General features: G+C 42.6%; 1 protein-coding gene across 5 annotated transcripts in view; it reads left to right on the forward strand.

Annotated features, from left to right (window-relative positions):
- Positions 1-18,008, forward strand: part of RIPOR3 (RIPOR family member 3) — a 189,015-nt gene that overhangs the window by 82,702 nt on the left and 88,305 nt on the right. The window contains exon 1 of one of the 5 annotated variants that reach the window (XM_040434893.1): positions 7,947-8,082. The exons of 2 other annotated variants lie outside the window; for them this stretch is intronic. Coding sequence is in view for 1 of the 3 variants with exons in the window: in XM_040434889.1 (XP_040290823.1) it covers positions 8,132-8,137 (6 nt within the window). In the remaining 2 variants the exon portion in view is untranslated. Of the gene's footprint in view, positions 1-7,946; positions 8,138-11,738; positions 11,751-18,008 lie in introns of those variants that run through there. 2 more of the 5 variants (XM_040434889.1, XM_040434891.1) reach the window with 2 other exon arrangements.

Here is an 18,008-nt window from a genome sequence, read left to right on the forward strand (position 1 = left end):
AAAGTTTCCATTTTCAAAAAAATGATAAGTGATCGTGATTAAGAAACATCCAAGCTGATGGCTTACATCTTTACAAAATGTCACATATTTCTCACTGCGTATTGTGATTTTCCATCTTTTATGACATTGGCATGAGGCGTGCAGTATTCCCTGGTCACTGGTTTTTGGAGGAATGCTGCTACTTAGCGGCTGAGCTATGCAGATGGATTGTTCTTTACGCAGGACCAGTTCATGTTCTACATACCATTTCTAGGCCTAATAAATAAAGCAGGGAACTGGACCGGATGGCTACACGGCATGTGACCTCTGTTTCCCACATAAGCCATAGCGACCAGTGTATTTCCACCCAGGCTGTCATCTGCTGCTAAATGGTACAACAAACCAAGACAAATGTGATGTAGGGTGGACCCTACTGTGCAGCAGGTCTGAATGCAGATCCAGAATATTTCACATATTCATAGGTTGGTTCTAGAAACAGACCGCCTTAATGGGCTTGTGCAGGTCATATATAGTGATGACCTAGCCTCAGGACATGTTCTCTCACCCTTACACGGGACAAGTGATTGCTCATAGATTGAGCACCTCCTGATGGTATGTCACGCCATGCATGGGTCCCGATTGGCTGAGTAAGTGGATAGGGATTGGCCGAGAATCGTTGTAGCGTATTGAGGAGGGTGGTTTTTGTTTTTTATGTATTAAGCAATGGTGACTCACTGTGGATATTTTTATTTGTTACTATGGTATTTCTGGGGCATGCACAGTCTGAAGGAAAGAACATGAGAAATGTGGAGGAAGTGACCCGCCACCAGGCTGTCACACTGATGTAGAATATATTAATTCATTTTTTTTATTTGATTAGTTTATTATGTATGGGGAAGAACAACCTTTTTGATAAACATTAGTCTTGTATATGTCTATGTAAGGCTTGAAAAAGGCTATATACTAGCCAAAATGTTGTATTTTATGTGTATCTTGTAACAAAACAAACAGAACCTTATGGAGGAGATGCTGGCATCAAATTCAACTATTCTATCTATTCTCAGGATAAGTAATCAATATCCAATCAGTGGGGACCCGACAACCCACACCCCCTTGATCTGCAGTTCTCTACAGCCTCCACAGCACTGGAACTAGCACCTGAATGAAGTAAAAAGCACAGCACCAATCAAAGTTTAGTGGCCATGCCGGGTTACTGCAGCTCAGCTCCCATTCACTTTAATGCAGTGCTTCTCAAATAGTGGGGCGCGCCCCCCAGGGGGGGCGCCAGGCTCCGTAAAGGGGGGGTCGTTCGGGGCCGGCCTTTGGGGTGTGCGAATTTTTTCTGTATAATGATGTCACGTGCCTGTATAATGATGTCACGTGCCTGCGCCGCCTGCTTTATGAATGAAGCAGGCGGCGCAGACAAGTGCCGGCATTATACAGGCGGCGCAGACAAGTGCCGGCATTATACAGAAAAAATTCGGATATACGGTACTATTAGGAGTGAGGGGGGCATGTTTAATAACTTTAAACGGCGGCGGCGGGCACACGGAATCTGTGGATGGCACAGTTAAGGGGTGGGGGTCTGTGGATGGCACTGTTATGGGCTGGGGGGGCACTGTGGATGGCACTGTTATGGGGTGGGGGGTCTGTGGATGGCACATATATAACAGTGCCAGCCACAGATCCCCCCCATAAGTGTCCGTCATCCACAGATCCCCCCATAAGTGTCCGTCATCCACAGATCCCCCCATAAGTGTCCATCATCCACAGATCCCCCCATAAGTGTCCGTCATCCACAGATCCCCCCATAAGTGTCCGTCATCCACAGATCCCCCCATAAGTGTCCGTCATCCACAGATCCCCCATAAGTGTCCGTCATCCACAGATCCCCCCATAAGTGTCCGTCATCCACAGATCCCCCATAAGTGTCCATCATCCACAGATCCCCCCATAAGTGTCCGTCATCCACAGATCCCCCCATAAGTGTCCGTCATCCACAGATCCCCCCCATAAGTGTCCGTCATTCACAGATCCCCCCATAAGTGTGTGTCCGATCCACATTTCTTTCTTTTTTTATTCTCTTATACGTTAATAAGGATACAGTGTTATGCAGAGGTGTACGTATAACAATTTTATAGACAAATTATACTATTTACAGTAGCGCGGGGGGCGCGAAATGTTTTCTTCTTCCTAGGGGGGGGCATGACAGAAAATAATTGAGAAGCACTGCTTTAATGGGAGGTGAGCTGCAGTAACCCAGTATGGCCACTACACTTTGAACGGAGCTGTTTTGCTGCTCCATTCAAGTGCTAGTTCCAGTGCTGGAAGCTGCAGGGAACAGCTGATCTATAGTGGCAGACCATGCGACTGCTATGGTGCCCAGGGCAAGAGGGGGTCCAGTTGGCATCATCCCCTCTTCTATTAGGGGTGAAAACTTGGTCAGGACTCTCCCCTCTAAAGGAACCACTTTTAGCAAATGAGGCAGTGTAAAAAATGGCCCAAGGGTCATTGAAAGGGGTTTAGGTGGAAACCCTTCTGTCCTGTGTGGGGGCTGGTTTGATCCTCGCTATGGGGCCCTTATTTCTAAATGTACCCCACTGGGGGACCCTTGCCTATCAGAAATGAATGACCTATCCTGAGAATAGATCATCAGTATAAGGAACCTGAAAAACCCCTCACCAAGCTCATTGACCATTAGTATTTTATATATTCCAGTTGTTACCCTTCCAAGTCACAGTTTGTATCTCTCAAATGTCCCATCATCATCTTCTGGTGTCCGGGGAACATCTATAGCTCATTTTGGCTTTTGTTTGCCCCTGCCATATTCGGGACTGTCTCAATCTCCATGCTCTCTCTTTTCTTTACCAGTCACTGTTGACTTATCCCCTGCACACCTCTTGTCATATCTCCCCTATTTTTTGCCTCTCACCCCCAACCAACACATTCCCATAATACCTCCATGAAAAACAAAGCAAAAACATCTGTTTCCTTTATGATATCAAATATCTTGATACCACATTGGTGCACGGGGGACATAATTTAGAATGTAAATGTGCAGATGAGACATGTTCTAAGAACAGGAGTGTAGACTGCTCTGTGGGGAACTGACCATGCCAATGTATCAGCAATAGTGCAGGGTGTAAACCATACTAGATTTATTAGTATTATCCTATGTGCTCAATCCTTCCATTTATTGTTGGAATCATACAGGGAAATCAATAGGTAAATTAACTAATTCAACTAAAACTAGAGGTAGAGTTGTCTTTAAGTCTGTGGCTGGAAACCACAGCGGAGAAGTCTCTGTACATCTTCACCTGCCCGGTATTCATGTCATAAATATTTCAGTTAGTATAAAATTATCCATAGGATATATATCATACACTGTTAAAAGGGTTTTCCAACTTTTTTAAACTGCTGACCTATCATCAGGATAGGTCATTAGTATCTGATCAGTGGAGGTCCATCACCCAGGACCCCCACCGATCAGCTGTTTGAGGAAGCCACAGCATTCGCCTGAGCTCATGTAAATGCTGGGCCTCCTAGCAGCTTACCAAGCACAGTGCCATTCATTGTATAGCAGCTGTGCTTAGTATCGCAGATCAGCTCCATTCACTTGAATGGGACTGAGCTGTGCCTAGGTCATGTGACCAATAAACGTGTCGTCACTGGCCTAGGGTAAGCTTTGAGAAAGAGAAGGCTGTGGCGCTTACAGGAGCGCTATTTCCTTCTCAAACAGCTGATCGGCAGGGGTGGATGTCGGACCCCTTCCCCCCGATCAGATACTGATGACCTCTCTAGAGGATAGGTCATCAATATAAAAATGTCAAAAAACCCGACGTACTGCAGCTTTGCATTATACTTTGTGTTTCTGTTCATTACAATTTTCAAGACCTGCTTGCATTTTCACCCAGTGGCTGAAATCTAGTATAGACCTAATTTTGAAGTTGATGGTTTGCTACAATGCGTCATTGTTCAAACTCTTTGATACTAGAACATATTTCTTTGGGGCACATTTACTAGCATACACCAGTCTCAAGAGGTCCATTGGAGTAAGATGGACCTCCAATTTGTTGCTGTGTGTGCGGCACATAATGAAATCCATGCCAACTATGGCCGGTCATAGATTTCAGTTATCTGCTGTAAATTGTGGTAAATTTGTGTTATATATACAAACCGGATTCCAAAAAAGTTGGGACACTATACAAATCGTGAATAAAAACTGAATGCAATGATGTGGAGGTGCCAACTTCTAATATTTTATTCAGAATAGAACATAAATCACGGAACAAAAGTTTAAACTGAGAAAATGTACCATTTTAAGGGGAAAATATGTTGAATCTGAATTTCATGGTGTCAACAAATCCCCAAAAAGTTGGGACAAGGCCATTTTCACCACTGTGTGGCATCTCCCCTTCTTCTTACAACACTCAACAGACGTCTGGGGACCGAGGAGACCAGTTTCTCAAGTTTAGAAATAGGAATGCTCTCCCATTCTTGTCTAATACAGGCCTCCAACTGTTCAATTGTCTTGGGCCTTCTTTGTTGCACCTTCCTCTTTATGATGCGCCAAATGTTTTCTATAGGTGAAAGATCTGGACTGCAGACTGGCCATTTCAGTACCTTCTCCTACGCAGCCATGATGTTGTGATTGATACAGAATGTGGTCTGGCATTATCTTGTTGAAAAATGCAGGGTCTTCCCTGAAAGAGATGACGTCTGGATGGGAGCATATGTTGTTCTAGAACCTGAATATATTTTTCTGCATTGATGGTGCCTTTCCAGACATGCAACCCGCCCATGCCACACGCACTCATGCAACCCCATACCATCAGAGATGCAGGCTTCTGAACTGAGCATTGATAACAACTTGGGTTGTCCTTGTCCTCTTTGGTCCGGATGACATGGCGTCCCAGATTTCCAAAAAGAACTTCGAATCGTGACTCGTCTGACCACAGAACAGTCTTCCATTTTGCCACACTCCATTTTAAATGATTCCTGGCCCAGTGAAAACGCCTGAGCTTGTGGATCTTGCTTAGAAATGGCTTCTTTTTTGCACTGTAGAGTTTCAGCTGGCAACGGCGGATGGCACGGTGGATTGTGTTCACTGACAATGGTTTCTGGAAGTATTCCTGAGCCCATTCTGTGATTTCCTTTACAGTAGCATTCCTGTTTGTGGTGCAGTGTCGTTTAAGGACCCGGAGATCACGGGCATCCAGTATGGTTTTACGGCCTTGACCCTTACGCACAGAGATTGTTCCAGATTCTCTGAATCTTCGGGTGATGTTATGCACAGTTGATGATGATAGATGCAAAGTCTTTGCAATTTTTCGCTGGGTAACACCTTTCTGATATTGCTCCACTATCTTTCTGCGCAACATTGTGGGAATTGGTGATCCTCTACCCATCTTGGCTTCTGAGAGACACTGCCACTCTGAGAAGCTCTTTTTATACCCAATCATGTTGCCAATTGACCTAATTAGTGTTAATTGGTCTTCCAGCTCTTCGTTATGCTCAAATTTACTTTTTCCAGCCTCTTATTGCTACTTGTCCCAACTTTTTGGGGATTTGTTGACACAGTGAAAATTGGAATCAACGTATTTTTTCTTTAAAATGATACATTTACTCGGATTAAACGTTTGATCTGTCATCTACGTTCTATTACAAATAAAATATTGACATTTGCCATCTCCACATCATTGCATTCAGTTTTTATTCACAATTTGTTTAGTGTCCCAACTTTTTTGGAATCCGGTTTGTATATATATATATATATATATATATATATAATAATAATTTTTTTTATTGTTACTTTCTAACACCTGAAAACTGTCGTACAGCTTTAGGTTAAGGATGTGCCTCTATGTTTTGTATATTATTTCGTAAGTATTTCTGTATTAACACATATTCAACCTTTTCCACAATTTATTGTGGCGCTGACTTAGTTAATTTTAGTTGGGTTGATGTCACATTGTTTCTGTAAGCGGATTGGAATCTCATCTGAAAACATTACTATTGTTGAATAAAGGGGGAAGCGTTGAAGCCCCCTGCTTGTAAATAAACACTCTTGAAATGCGTGGTGTCAGGCTGTGAAGTGATGAGGGCTGCAGTGACGCATATGAAACGTGATTTACCACATAGCTGACACCAAAAGAAGCCAGTGACTCTTTTCCTCGTATTCACAAAATTGACGCAAGATCCGCGAGGCTGCCCAAGTCGATCCGTCTATTTTTTGCGGTGCGGCTAAACTGCAAACAGGTCGGTGGCATTGATATTGGAAAACTGCAGCAGAAACCACAAAGGCAAAAACCACCATGTGAATAAGGCCTTATACCATAATAGCAGAAAACCGCACACCGCTTCATCATCAGCTTTGATTTATAGCTATCAGAATTAAAACTAGACAGCTGTGAATAAGTATTTGCAATACATCTCTATATTTTTAGTAAATAGGTTAAAGCAAAGAACATGAGAAGGGGAGGATATATGTGGGAAAGAAGACCGAGACCAGTTACCTCACATAAGCCTAAGGAATATTGGAGAAGTATTTATGCAAAGAGGTATCGCCTGGGGAAACAGGAACATCTCGTTAGCGCCCCCTTGTGCAGGAAGCTCCCTATGAGTCAAAATGAGACTTTTTAACAAGCCTTGGGACATGACAGATGAAAATAGCCAAGTCAAATATCCATCCATAGACAGCTGTTTCGGGGGTTCTTGCCCCTCATCAGTACAGAGTAGGATTCTGGCTAGCTGAGTGCGATACATTGGATGCAACTTAGGTAGGGTACTGTCTCTACTTAAAGATACCTGACCTGTATGTATACTTACTGAAACTGCTGCATGGTATGGAGACTTGTTTTCAATGCTCCATGGGAAAGCATGCAAAGTGGTATCTCTCGAGGAAGGAGAATCATCCCACTAGCAGTACCGTGTGGAAGTGGCTCCCTATGAGTCAAAATCCAACTTTTTTAGAAGCCTTGGGACTTGATAAGAGCCAGTACCCCACCTAAGGAGATGTATTTAATTAGACAAGACAGCCACAAGATTGGTGGATTGCCTGCCACTCTTTGTTCCAAATTGCGAGATAGTTGCTCCTTCTATGGGGCCTATTAGTCTGCATTCATCTGAGTCTCCTCCTCCCTAAGAGCTTTGTGGAATCAAAGGATGAGAGAAACATTTAAATTCTGTTCTTAACCGGGGATATATTTAGGTCTTTCTTTCATGAGGAACAAAATCGCATGTTACACCCTCTTAATGGTATCTCCTTAGCGAGCCAGTTCTGGAATAGACCCAGCCAGTACTGCAGCATGAATGTTGGCCTGGCCAGAGTGCCAGGAGTTGTCCGATCCACGTAAAAAATGAAGGGTCCATTGTTGGAGCAGAGTTACTGGACAGGTCCTGGATCGCTATTAAAAAGCGGCGTGCGAGCATGTCAGAGGAGAGATTTTCTTCTCACTTAATGGTCTCATTTGATTAGTCTCTGCGGTATTCTATAACTCACCGCAGACTGGAAATGTGTGAGAGATTAATTCAGCAGTGTGATACTATACAGACCTACTGAAATCCTGGATCACATTTACATAATACTTAACTCGCTCATTTCTGGACATGATCTAGTCTCTTCGCTAAGTTTTTTTTTTTTTCCAGAAGAGGATGAGGAAGGGGAATTGGGGGTCAGCCTGTAAAATTTGCCTGTTACCCAAAGAGGAAAAGCTGCAACATTTCTCGGAGATCGGACAAGTGTTCACTGCCACGGTACATTTTTAGATCATCTTCCATGAAGATTCCTCTGTTGCCCTGGAGGTTAACGCCATTTAATAATCTGTCATTATCACAAACTCTTTATATGCCCAAGAATAAACAAAATTCCGAGCCTGATTCTGTGCGCGCTTTAGCGGAGAAAAACCTTTGGCCCCAGCGTTGAACTTCATAGACAAACACGGAGAGATAGAAGAGAAGAAGCGTGGGAACCTCAGGAATTCAAGAAACTGTTACTTTTGGAAATCTCCGAATAGAGCAATAAAGGAAGCTGTTACTTTGTTTCTGTTATCACAGCATTGCGTGAGCACAGATCCTAGGCTTTCTGGAATCTAAGGCTTTCAGGTAACCACTGATAACCTCTTATGTAAGAGTCGCCGCAGATGCCCATTGGATGCAGGTAATGATCCTTATATTTTTATTGAGATTATTATTCTGTATCTTATGTTACCAGTCTGTACTAACCTCAAGCTGGCTGTGGATGCACAGATAATACAATCTGCTCCTGAAAACTTCATGGATTATAATCGGTTTGTCTAGAGCAGACGTTGGCGAACCTATGGCACAGGTGCCAGAGGTGGCACTCAGAGCCCTCTCTGTGGGCACTCGCACCCTGGAAAAAGTCTATGGTGTACCAAGAGACCAGATTAAAAGACAGATCTTTGTAAATAAAACCTCAGTGGATAAAGTGAAGATTGTGTCCCCCTGGATTATATTAATTTATTTCACCAAATTTCCTAATGAAATATAAAACAAGCAATAAACTATGTACATCAAAATGCGGAACGCACATTGCCGCTGTCCGTGTTTTGTGGATCCACAAAACACGTTGCGGACGTGTGAATGGACCCTTGAGCTGTAGAACCTTTAAGCTGTAGAACATCTTCTAAGCTAAACAGAATCAGGGCTGTAATGTGGATGTATTGCGACCACACTTCATGGCCCAACTGCAGGATTATTGCTCTGAACTTAAAACATCATATATGACTATGATGCATTGAATTCAGGTCATGAGATCTGTAGTTAGGCTGGGAATTACAGCTGTAATATTGACAATAAAATACATCCACATTGCTAAGTGAGTAACAAGAATAGTTAAAGGAAATGTGTCTACAGAAAATGACCTAAAGTTTAAATCACGTTTTTATAAATTTTTTTATTTTTTTTATTGATGATGTTATTATGAATTTTCCATGTCAATAACTATATTTAAACAAAAGCCATAAAATCCTGCAGTTTTCACACTGGCCACTAAGCCTATTAACCGCCTCACGTCCCCCCATAGGATATAAACGTCCTATGGGTGGACGTCTATTTCTGACAGCACGTTTTAAAACGTCCTGTCAGAAATAGCAGCTGCACGCTAATCGTGCAGCTGCTGATCGGGTTGCCCGCTGTCAGTGACAGCAGGGCAACCCTAAGACAAGGCAGGGACAGTGCCCAGGTGTCCCTGCCTTCACGATCGCTGCAGACACAGCGCTCACCGAGCACTGTGTCTGCAGAGCAGGAAGCGCTGTGCGCTTCCTGTTCCGGCCCGGCGGTCATGTGACCGCCGTGACCGGAGAGTGCAGGGGCTGTGTGAGGTCTCTCAGAGACCTCGATCAGCCCTGCTGTGAGGCTGTACAGCGCAGGATTGCTGCTGTACAGCCTCTATAGGGGTGCATTTGTCCTGTAACTGGGGCTACTATGTCAGCCCCAGTTACAGGAGAAATCAACAGTGTAAAAAAAAATAAAAAGTGAAGTAAATGTCCCCCAGAGGTCTTGTATGACCTTATGGGGGACGAAAAGTGTAAAATAAAATAAAAATAAAATAAAGGGTTGAAAAAATAAAATAAAAAAAAGTTTCACATGTAAAAAAAAAAAAAATCCCAAGTAAGGAATAAAAAAAAAAATTCAAAATAGAAAAAATAAAATAAAATAGACATATTTAGTATTGCCGCGTCCGTAAAAACCACCTCTATAAAAATATCACATGACCTAACCCCTCGGGTGAACACCGTAAAAAATAAATTAAAAAAAATGTGTCAAAACAAGCAATTTTTGTCACCTTGCATCACAAAAGGTGCAACACCAAGTGATCAAAAACGCGTATGTCCCACAAAATGGTACCAATAAAACCGTCACCTCATCCCGCAAAAAATGAGCCCCTACATAAGAAAATCTCTCAAAAAATAAAAAAACTATAGCTCTTAGAACATGGAGACACTAAAACATCATTTTTTTGGTTTCAAAAATGCTATTATTGTGTTAAAGTGAAACAAATAAAAAAAAGTATACATATTAGGTATTGCCGCGTCCGTAAAAAACAGCTCTATAAAAATATCACATGACCTAACCCCTCGGGTGAACACCGTAAAAAAAAAAAAAACTGTGTCAAAACAAGCAATTTTTGTCACCTTGCATCACAAAAGGTGCAACACCAAGTGATCAAAAACGCGTATGTCCCACAAAATGGTACCAATAAAACTGTCACCTCATCCCACAAAAAATGAGCCCCTACATAAGAAAATCTCTCAAAAAATAAAAAAAACTATAGCTCTCAGAACATGGACACATTAAAACATAATTTTTTGGTTTCAAAAATGCTATTATTGTGTAAAACTTTAATAAATGAGAAAAAGTATACATATTAGGTATCGCCACGTCCGTAACAATCTGCTCTATAAAAATGTCACTTGACTGAACCCCTCAGGTGAACGCTGTAAAAATAAATAAATAGAAACTGTGCTAAAACAACCAATTTTTTGGTCACCTTGCCCCATAAAGTGTTATAATGAATGATCAAAAAATCATATGTACCCAAAAATAGTACTAATAAAACTGGCACCTTATCCCCTAGTTTCCAAAATGGGGTCTCTTCTTGGGAGTTTCTACTGTAAGGGTGCATCAGGGGGCTTCAAATTGGACATGGCATCTAAAAACCATGTGAAGTTCCTTTCCTTCTGCGCCCTGCCGTGTGCCCATACAGCAGTTTACGACCACATGTGGGGTGTTTCTGTAAACCGCAGAATCTGGGTAATAAATATTGAGTTTTGTTTGGCTGTTAACCATCGATGTGTTAAAGAAAAAAATTGATTAAAATGGAAAATCTGCCAAAAAAGTGAAATTTAAAAATTTGATCTCCATTTTCCTTTAATTCTTGTGGAACGCCTAAAGGGTTAACAAAGTTTGTAAAATCGGTTTTGAATACCTTGAGGGGTGTAGTTTCTACAATGGGGTCATTTATGGGGGTATCCACTATGTAGGCCCCACAAAGTGACTTCAGACCTGAACTGGTCCTTATAAAGTGGGTTTTGGCAATTTTCTTAAAAATTTTAAGAATTGCTTCTAAACTTCTAAGCCTTCTAACGTCCTAAAAAAATAAAATGACATTTCCAAAATGATGCCAACATAAAGTAGACATATGGGGAATGTTAAATAATAAATATTTTATGAGGTATCACTTTCTGTTTTAAAAGCAGAGAAATTGAAATTTAGAAAATTGCGAATTTTTCAAATTTTTGGGTAAATTTGGGATTTTTTCATAAATAAAGGTGAAATATTTTGACTCAAATTTATGACTATCATGAAGTACAATGTGTCACGAGAAAACAATCTCTGAATGACTTGGATAAATAAAGGCGTTCCAAAGTTATTACCACATAAAGTGAGATATGTCAGTTTTGCAAAATTTGGCCTGGTCAGGAAGGGGGCAAAGGGCCCAGATGGGAAGTGGTTAAAAGGCATCACTTCTTGGTCTGTACAGATGACTTTACTGCAGTTATCTGCTTAGGCCTCTTTCACACTTGCGTTGTTGGGATCCGGCATGCACTTCCGTTGCCGGAGGTGCCCGCCGGATCCGAAAAAACGCAAGTGTACTGAAAGCATTTGAAGACGGAACCGTCTTCCAAATGCTTTCAGTGTTACTATGGCACCCAGGACGCTATTAAAGTCCTGGTTGCCATAGTAGGAGCGGGGAGCGGGGGAGCGGTATACTTACAGTCCGTGCGGCTCACGGGGCGCTCCAGAATGACGTCAGAGCGCCCCATGCGCATGGATGACGTGATCCATGCACTTGGGGCGCCCTGACGTCACTCTGGAGCGCCCGGGGAGCCGCACGTACTGTAAGTATACTGCTCCCCCGCTCCCCGCTACACTTTACCATGGCTGCCAGGACTTTAGCGTCCCGGCAGCCATGGTAACCACTCTGAAAAAGCTAAATGTCGGCTCCGGCAATGCGCCGAAACGACGTTTAGCTTAAGGCCGGATCCGGATGAATGCCTTCCAATGGGCATTAATTCCGGATCCGGCCTTGCGGCAAGTGTTCCGGATTTTTGGCCGAAGCAAAAAGCGCAGCATGCTGCGGTATTTTCTCCGGCCAACAAACGTTCCGTTCCGGAACTGAAGACATCCTGATGCATCCTGAACGGATTTCTCTCCATTCAGAATGCATTAGGATAATCCTGATCAGGATTCTTCCGGCATAGAGCCCCGACGACGGAACTCTATGCCGGAAGACAATAACGCAAGTGTGAAAGAGCCCTTATCTTTCATTCTAATCCTGCCTATAATGATATCACCTCTGTGTATAGATAACATAGGATCCACCATTCACAGTAGGTGATTGTCAAAACTTATCTATTCATTCCTTGTACAATGACCTCTGCACAGGGCACAGAGCATGCCTAGAAAACTCTCCCATAAAATCAATGAGGTCCCCTTCAGACCATTGTGTCTATTGACCATGTGGCTGCTTAATGCTTTCTAAATGCTGTTAAGAACATCTCAGACAAGATGGCCGCCCCCATAATCATGTTCAGAAAATAAAACAAAAAAAATCTGCAATCAGAAAATAAAAAAGAGATTAGGAAAAAAGGATAGTGCTGCTATCTGGTTTGTGTTGGCAGAAAAAAAAATTGGTGACCGATTTCCTTTAAAATCCAGGTATCAAGCAACATCTGCACCACTCAAAGAGCCACAGAGGCAGTAGACCCCTATTATGTATTGTGTACATGCAGAAATTGACCTGCCAAGTATGTCAATCTTTGTGCGATTCTGCACTGTATATAAAGTGGTTTTCCCTATAGACTTTAATGTGGTTGTTAAACAGAAAATCTACTGCATAAATAAACACAAAAACCGTAATGAATAGTGTGGATTTGTGTACTTTTTTAACATGGTTTTTTATGCAGTTTTCATGCTGATTTTTAGCATACATGAGTGTGCTCATGTGCATCTTCCTGGTTCACACACTGATTATCAGTATTAGGGCTCGTTGCTCGTTGCGGTCCGCAATGCATGGGCACCGTCCGTGGGGCAGGTGCATGGGAATCTCAGACCCATTCACTTGAATAGAGCAAGTTCTATCTTTTTGTGGTGCGGAGGCACGGAACAGAACCCCAGAAAGCACTCCGTAGTGCTTCCGTAGTGTTCCATTCCGTTCGTCCGTTCCGCACCGTTCCACATATCCTGATTTGCGGACCCATCGAAATGAATGGGTCTGCGTCCATGATGTGGAATGGCCACGGAACGGTGCCTGTGTATTGCGGATCCGCAGATGCGGTCCGCAATACGGCAACGGGCATCACACATTCGTGTGAACGAGCCCTTAGGCCTCTTGCACATGAAGGTTTTTTTTTCTGTTTACGTTCTGTTTTTTTGCGTTCTGTATACGGACCGTTTACAGAACCATTAATTTCAATGGATCCGCAAAAAAAACAGAAGGTACTCCCTATGCCTTCCGCTTCCGTATTTTCGTTAGCGGACAAGGATAGTACTGTTCTATCAGGGGCCAGCTGTTCCGTTCCACAAAAAACAGAATGCACACGGACGTCATCCGTACTTTTTGCGGACCGCAAATTACTGAAAAAGCCATACGGTCGTATGCAGGAGGCCTTACAGTAAGGATTCACACAGACAGAGCATTAGCATACAGGAAGGCGGTATGTAGCAGTACTTATACGTTCAGGATCTATAAAGTGCTACATGGGAGCTGGTTGGGATTCAGAGCTAATTGTAGTCATTTGTACTTAGCAGACCTAAATAACACCAAGCTGATACCCCATGTGAGCAAAAATATGGTTTAGTTCATTGCACCTTTTTTTATTCATATATACAGTAGATAGATTTATAGAAATGTGCAGCAGACAGTGATTTCCTATACAGAGGGACACTGCAACGAAATGTACAGTCGTGGCCAAAAGTTTTGAGAATTACATAAATATTGGATATTGGAAAAGTTGCTGCTTAAGTTTTTATAATAGCAATTTAGATATACTCCAGAATGTTATGAAGAGTGATCAGATGAATTGCATAGTCCTTCTTTGCCATGAAAATTAACTTAATCCCCAAAAAAACTTTCCACTGCATTTCATTGCTGTCATTAAAGGACCTGCTGAGATCATTTCAGTAATCGTCTTGTTAACTCAGGTGAGAATGTTGATGAGCACAAGGCTGGAGATCATTATGTCAGGCTGATTGGGTTAAAATGGCAGACTTGACATGTTAAAAGGAGGGTGATGCTTGAAATCATTGTTCTTCCATTGTTAACCATGGTGACCTGCAAAGAAACGCGTGCAGCCATCATTGCATTGCATAAAAATGGCTTCACAGGCAAGGATATTGTGGCTACTAAGTTTGCACCTCAATCAACAATTTATAGGATCATCAAGAACTTCAAGGAAAGAGGTTCAATTCTTGTTAAGAAGGCTTCAGGGCGTCCAAGAAAGTCCAGCAAGCGCCAGGATCGTCTCCTAAAGAGGATTCAGCTGCAGGATCGGAGTGGCACCAGTGCAGAGCTTGCTCAGGAATGGCAGCAGGCAGGTGTGAGCGCATCTGCACGCACAGTGAGGCGAAGACTTTTGGAAGATGGCCTGGTGTCAAGAAGGGCAGCAAAGAAGCCACTTCTCTCCCAAAAAAAAAATCAGGGACAGATTGATCTTCTGCAGAAAGTTTGGTGAATGGACTGCTGAGGACTGGGGCAAAGTCATATTCTCTGATGAAGCCTCTTTCCGATTGTTTGGGGCACCTGGAAAAAGGCTTGTCCGGAGAAGAAAAGGTGAGCGCTACCATCAGTCCTGTGTCATGCCAACAGTAAAGCATCCTGAGACCATTCATGTGTGTGTGGGGTTGCTTCTCATCCAAGGGAGTGGGCTCACTCACAATTTTGCCCAAAAACACAGCCATGAATAAAGACCCTCCAACAGCAACTTCTTTCAACAATCCAACAACAGTTTGGTGAAGAACAATGCATTTTCCAGCACGATGGAGCACCGTGCCATAAGGCAAAAGTGATAATTAAGTGGCTCGGGGACCAAAACGTTGACATTTTGGGTCCATGGCCTGGAAACTCCCCAGATCTTAATCCCATTGAGAACTTGTGGTCAATCCTCAAGAAGCGGGTGGACAAACAAAAACCCACTAATTCTGACAAACTCCAAGAAGTGATTATGAAAGAATGGGTTGCTATCAGTCAGGAATTGGCCCAGAAGTTGATTGAGAGCATACCCAGTCGAATTGCAGAGGTCCTGAAAAAGAAGGGCCAACACTGCAAATACTGACTCTTTGCATAAATGTCATGTAATTGTCGATAAAAGCCTTTGAAACATATGAAGTGTGTGTAATTATATTTCACTACATCACAGAAACAACTGAAACAAAGATCTAAAAGGAGTTTAGCAGCAAACTTTGTGAAAACTAATATTTGTGTCATTCTCAAAACTTTTGGCCACGACTGTATACTGTGTGGGACATTGGCCTAATTAACTGTTTCTCTGTACAGCTAATATATTAATATTGATGATATTTGGTAATCTTGTGATGAACGTTCTCTACCCAATTACTAGAGAATAAGAGAAAAGCAGGAATGTTTCCTAGATTTCACACTGTGTGATGATAGGGTCGTATTTCCAAGGTCTTCCAGAGGCCAACACCACAGGCATAAATAGTCCACGAGCGTCCCCGCTATTAGCACAGCTATAGAGTTTGATACTGATGGGGCTGCGCTGGATTCCTGTAGATGCGTGACATGTCTTTTCCTGTTGTTCATACCCCAATACTATAAGCAATCAGTAGCCCACGCTGGGACGGTTTATATCTCAGATTCTGAATGCCGCAAATATTTATGTTTTCTGACCTGATTACAGACTACCAAACGGAAGTGTCTACAAGTAACACGATGAGAACACTTCACTGTAATCTGTGTGTATTTTGCATGAAAAAACTCACAAATTTGTGGAAGCGTTTGATCAACCTTTCATTCCAGCCTTCCCTTTGCAGCAAGACCTAAAGGACTTGTCTGAGATTAGCTAAGCGATCCGCTTTTTTGCCACTCTTGTCCATGTACTGTGACTGTAGCCCAGATTTGCTAATTGTAAATATGGAGTAAGGTTAGGCCGGCTGTCTAGACCTGCACCAGATTTATCACAGGGGCTCAGGATGGATAATAAATGTGGTGCAGAGAGAGACACTTTTATCTTACTCTATACCAACTATTGTGGCGCAATTTTGGCGCATCTTAGGTCACACCCCTTCCATTAAATATCCACCCCTGACCAATAAGCCCCACCACTTGTCAAGGATTTTGGAAAAAAAAGTGTAGAAACCCAAGATGCGCCAAATTGTACCAATTTGCATAGCTTTTTTGACATATTTTTTGGCACAGACACATTAGTAAATCTGGGCCTGTGTGTTTTCATTTGGACTAAAATCATGTTTCAAGGCCCTTTAACAGACTGAACTCACTTACAGGGTATCTATCTATAGGTGGCTTTATAGGAACAGTTTTCTTCTTCATGGAGAAACACTAATTTACATTAAACAATAATATAATAATAATATAATAATCTTTATATAGTGCCAACATATTCCACAGCACTTTACAGGCAGAGGTTAATGAAATAGAAATGGAGGGGCACTCAAATATCAAGGAGCCTTGGGTAGCAGATACAGTCCTGATCAAAAGTTTAAGACCACTTGAAAAATGGCAAAAAATCATATTTTACATTGTTGGATCTTAACAAGGTTCCAAGTAGAGCTTCAACATGCAACAAGAAATGAGAGTGAGACAAAACATTTTTTGAGCATTCAATTAATTGAAAATAACGATTAAACTGAAACAGGCTGTTTTTCAGCTGATCCAAATTTTACGACCACATGCCTTTAAAAGGCCAAATTTGTGCAAAGATGTGGATTCATTGTCATTTTCTGTCAGGTAGTCACACGTTGTGATGGCAAAGGCAAAAAACTCTCTATTTTTGAACGTGGTCCGGTTGTTGAACTGCATAAGCAGGGTCTCTCACAGCGCGCCATCGCTGCTGAGGTGGGACGCAGTAAGACAGTCATTTGGAATTTCTTAAATGATCCTGAGGGTTATAGAACAAAAAAGTCAAGTGGAAGACCCAAAAAAATTTCATCAGCACTGAGCTGGAGAATACAATTGGCTGTCCTTCAAGACACTGGACGATCCTCGACCCAAATTAGGCCCTTACTGGTGCTGACTGCAGCCCCATAACCATCAGACGGCATCTGAGACTGAAGGGCTTCAAAAACAAAAAACATCTTCAAAGACCCCATCTCCTTGAACTCCACAGAACTGCTCGTTTGGACTTTGCAAGAGAGCACCAAACATGGGACATTCAAAGGTGGAAGAAAGTTTTATTCTCTGATGAGAAAAAATTTAACCTTGATGGTCCTGATGGTTTCCAACGTTACTGGCATGACAAGCAGATCCCACCTGAGATGTTTTCTACGCGCCACAGTGGAGGGGGCGCCATAATGGTCTGGGGTGCTTTTTCCTTCATTGGAACAATGGAGCTTCAGGAAGTGCAGGGGCGTCAAACGGCCGCTGGCTATGTCCAGATGTTGCAGAGAGCATTCCTCATGACTGAGGGCCCTCGTCTGTGTGGTAACGACTGGGTTTTTCAACAGGACAACGCTACAGTACACAATGCCCGCAGAACAAGGGACTTCTTCCAGGAGAATAACATCACTCTTTTGGCCCATCATGCGTGTTCCCCTGATCTAAATCCAATTGAGAACCTTTGGGGATGGATGGCAAGGGAAGTTTACAAAAATGGACAACAGTTCCAGACAGTAGATGGCCTTCGTGCGGTCGTCTTCACCATTTGGAGAAATGTTCCCACTCACCTCATGGAAACGCTTGCATCAAGCATGCCGAAACAAATTTTGGAAGTGATAAACAATAATGGCGGAACTACTCATTACTGAGTTCATGTTTGGAATTTGGATTTCTGTTTTGGGGGGGGTTTAGTTTTTTTTGGAGGTGTGGTCCT

This window comes from Bufo bufo, chromosome 6, assembly GCF_905171765.1.
Source record: "Bufo bufo chromosome 6, aBufBuf1.1, whole genome shotgun sequence".
Taxonomy (NCBI): Eukaryota; Metazoa; Chordata; class Amphibia; order Anura; family Bufonidae; genus Bufo; species Bufo bufo.